At 44.2% G+C, this 1,987-nt stretch overlaps 1 protein-coding gene across 1 annotated transcript; it reads right to left on the bottom strand.

Annotated features, from left to right (window-relative positions):
- Nucleotides 1-51: 51 nt before the first annotated feature.
- Nucleotides 52-1,500, bottom strand: LOC129618235 (uncharacterized; the record flags this gene model as incomplete). The annotated part of the gene is made up of 2 exons (XM_055533039.1): nt 1,329-1,500; nt 52-1,244 (listed from the first exon to the last, which is right to left on the bottom strand). Coding segments are annotated over exons 1-2 (1,365 nt in total), but the record flags the coding sequence as incomplete, so codon positions are not given.
- Nucleotides 1,501-1,987: the final 487 nt, after the last annotated feature.

Below are 1,987 nucleotides of genomic sequence, written 5' to 3' on the forward strand. Positions count from 1 at the left end.
TTCATTGAGATCTGTGATTCCAATTCTTTCTAAAAGACTAAAAACTTCAACCGTCGCCAGAACAACATCTACTTCCTGGATGCCACTGCTGACCTCCTTCATAACAGTAGAGTCAATTCCAATGAAGTTTTCCGGTCTAACAGTCTCTAACTTTTTATCGTAACAAGGCATGATGGCAGCATGGAAGACATCCTTCGAAGTGATGATCCCTGATGCTCGTCTCTCCTTCCTACTGGTATACTTTTCATCTTCGTCACTCATTGATGACTCTTTTGGGGTTGACGTGGCGGTTGAAATCCCATCAGAATTCTCCTTTCCCGAGTTGCGAAATCTTGGACGCAACAAAACTTTCGGGTGTGTGGGCAAGACTGAAGATTGAATGTATCGCTTCCTATATTGCACTAAATTGTGAGAATCCACCATAAGGGTTTTGACGAGATGTCCCAAAATCTGCTGAGACGATTTCAATCGACTAACGCACGCTACGACTGAAGACGGTTGCGTTTTCTCAACAAAAGAAATCCATCCTGGACAATGCGATGTAAGGAGTGGAAGAGCAGCCGAGGCACTTGCCTCTGAAGCAGTTTGATCCGGGGACTTGCCATCAGAGCAGGAAGCGTCCGTCGTCTTTGAGTGAGATGACCGGTGGCCTTCTCGCTTCACTCGAAATCTTTCAATGAATTCTCGCAGGGTCTCCACTTGGTGAAGAGCATCTGTTACAGAAGTATCAATCACTGCTGCAACATCGAAATAAGATTTAAAAATAAAAGATATCTTGCGAAAACATAATTTGAGTGGAAGCTTGAAATGTGCTGCCAAAAATTCAATGCTTTGTGGAGATATCGATACAACTGCAAATTTTGATTTTCTTGCCCTTTCAATGAAAACATCGATGGACTGATCATGAATTAAAACCGTCTCAGCTGTCGTTACACATCCACTACAAGCCAGACAGTCATACAAAGAAACTTGAGCAGCACCTCCGCTTTGCTGGGTGGGTTCTGGGACGCTCGGCTGTTTTATCTCATCAACAGCTGTCACAACAGCCTCGGCGATCGCTTTTGGGACGCGTTCGCCATTCTCTGTCGGTCGTTTTTTTACTTTTCGCGGCCTCGTTTTGATGAGATCCGGACGATTGGCTTCCGCTGATAATCTACTTTCTTTTCCTGTGTCTTTTACAATTGGAACAACACATTCTTGTGATGGATTTAAGAAATCGTTAAGATCTTCGATCTTAATCGCCCCTGAAAACATTTTTTCATCGATGAAAAACTCACGCCTGGTCCCCGCTCTGTCCGTGACTAATACTTACAGCTGCCTGAAAAGACTTTCACGATCTGGTTGGTTGACCTCCATTCCCTGAGCTACTTTAGTTCGTAAGTCTTTCCTTCGTCTTTGGCGATAGATGACAGTGTGGGATTCATAATCAACATTGTCGGGCTCATCTGAATCTCTTTTCTCTAGCTGGAGTTGACGGAAGACAGATTGGATGATTGTCATGACTGTCTAACTCTCCTTGTTGATATTCCCTCGAAGCTCATCACAATTTTATCATGATCAAAGGCACGCCATTAGTTAGTCGAAGACGTCCAGCAGATTCTCGGAAGTCTTCATGGGCCAATCCTCCTCACACCACTCTCTTCATCGTTCATATCATTTACGCTCTTCTTTTATTGATTCTCATCGCTGTAACACCAGCAGCGCGATTCGTTCTTCTTATTTTAATTGGAGCTGTTGAAGCCTTTTCCAGATCTTCACTTGGCGAGTCATTCCTCAATAGAAAACGCCTTTTCGTCTACCTCGGAGTTTTTCTGATTCAATACCTTATCGTTGAGAAAGTCAACAGGTTAACGACACCACGAGAACTAGAAATCCGGGGCGTTCCAGTTCCCGCAAGAGGTGCGTGTTTGCGTTCCAATGGAGGCACATTTCTTGTTTAGATTTTCCCGGTAGCACTTCTGGGGATCCTCGAGTCATTAATGGTCCT

Source organism: Condylostylus longicornis, unplaced genomic scaffold, assembly GCF_029603195.1.
Source record: "Condylostylus longicornis isolate FDR11 unplaced genomic scaffold, ASM2960319v2 ptg000774l, whole genome shotgun sequence".
Taxonomy (NCBI): Eukaryota; Metazoa; Arthropoda; class Insecta; order Diptera; family Dolichopodidae; genus Condylostylus; species Condylostylus longicornis.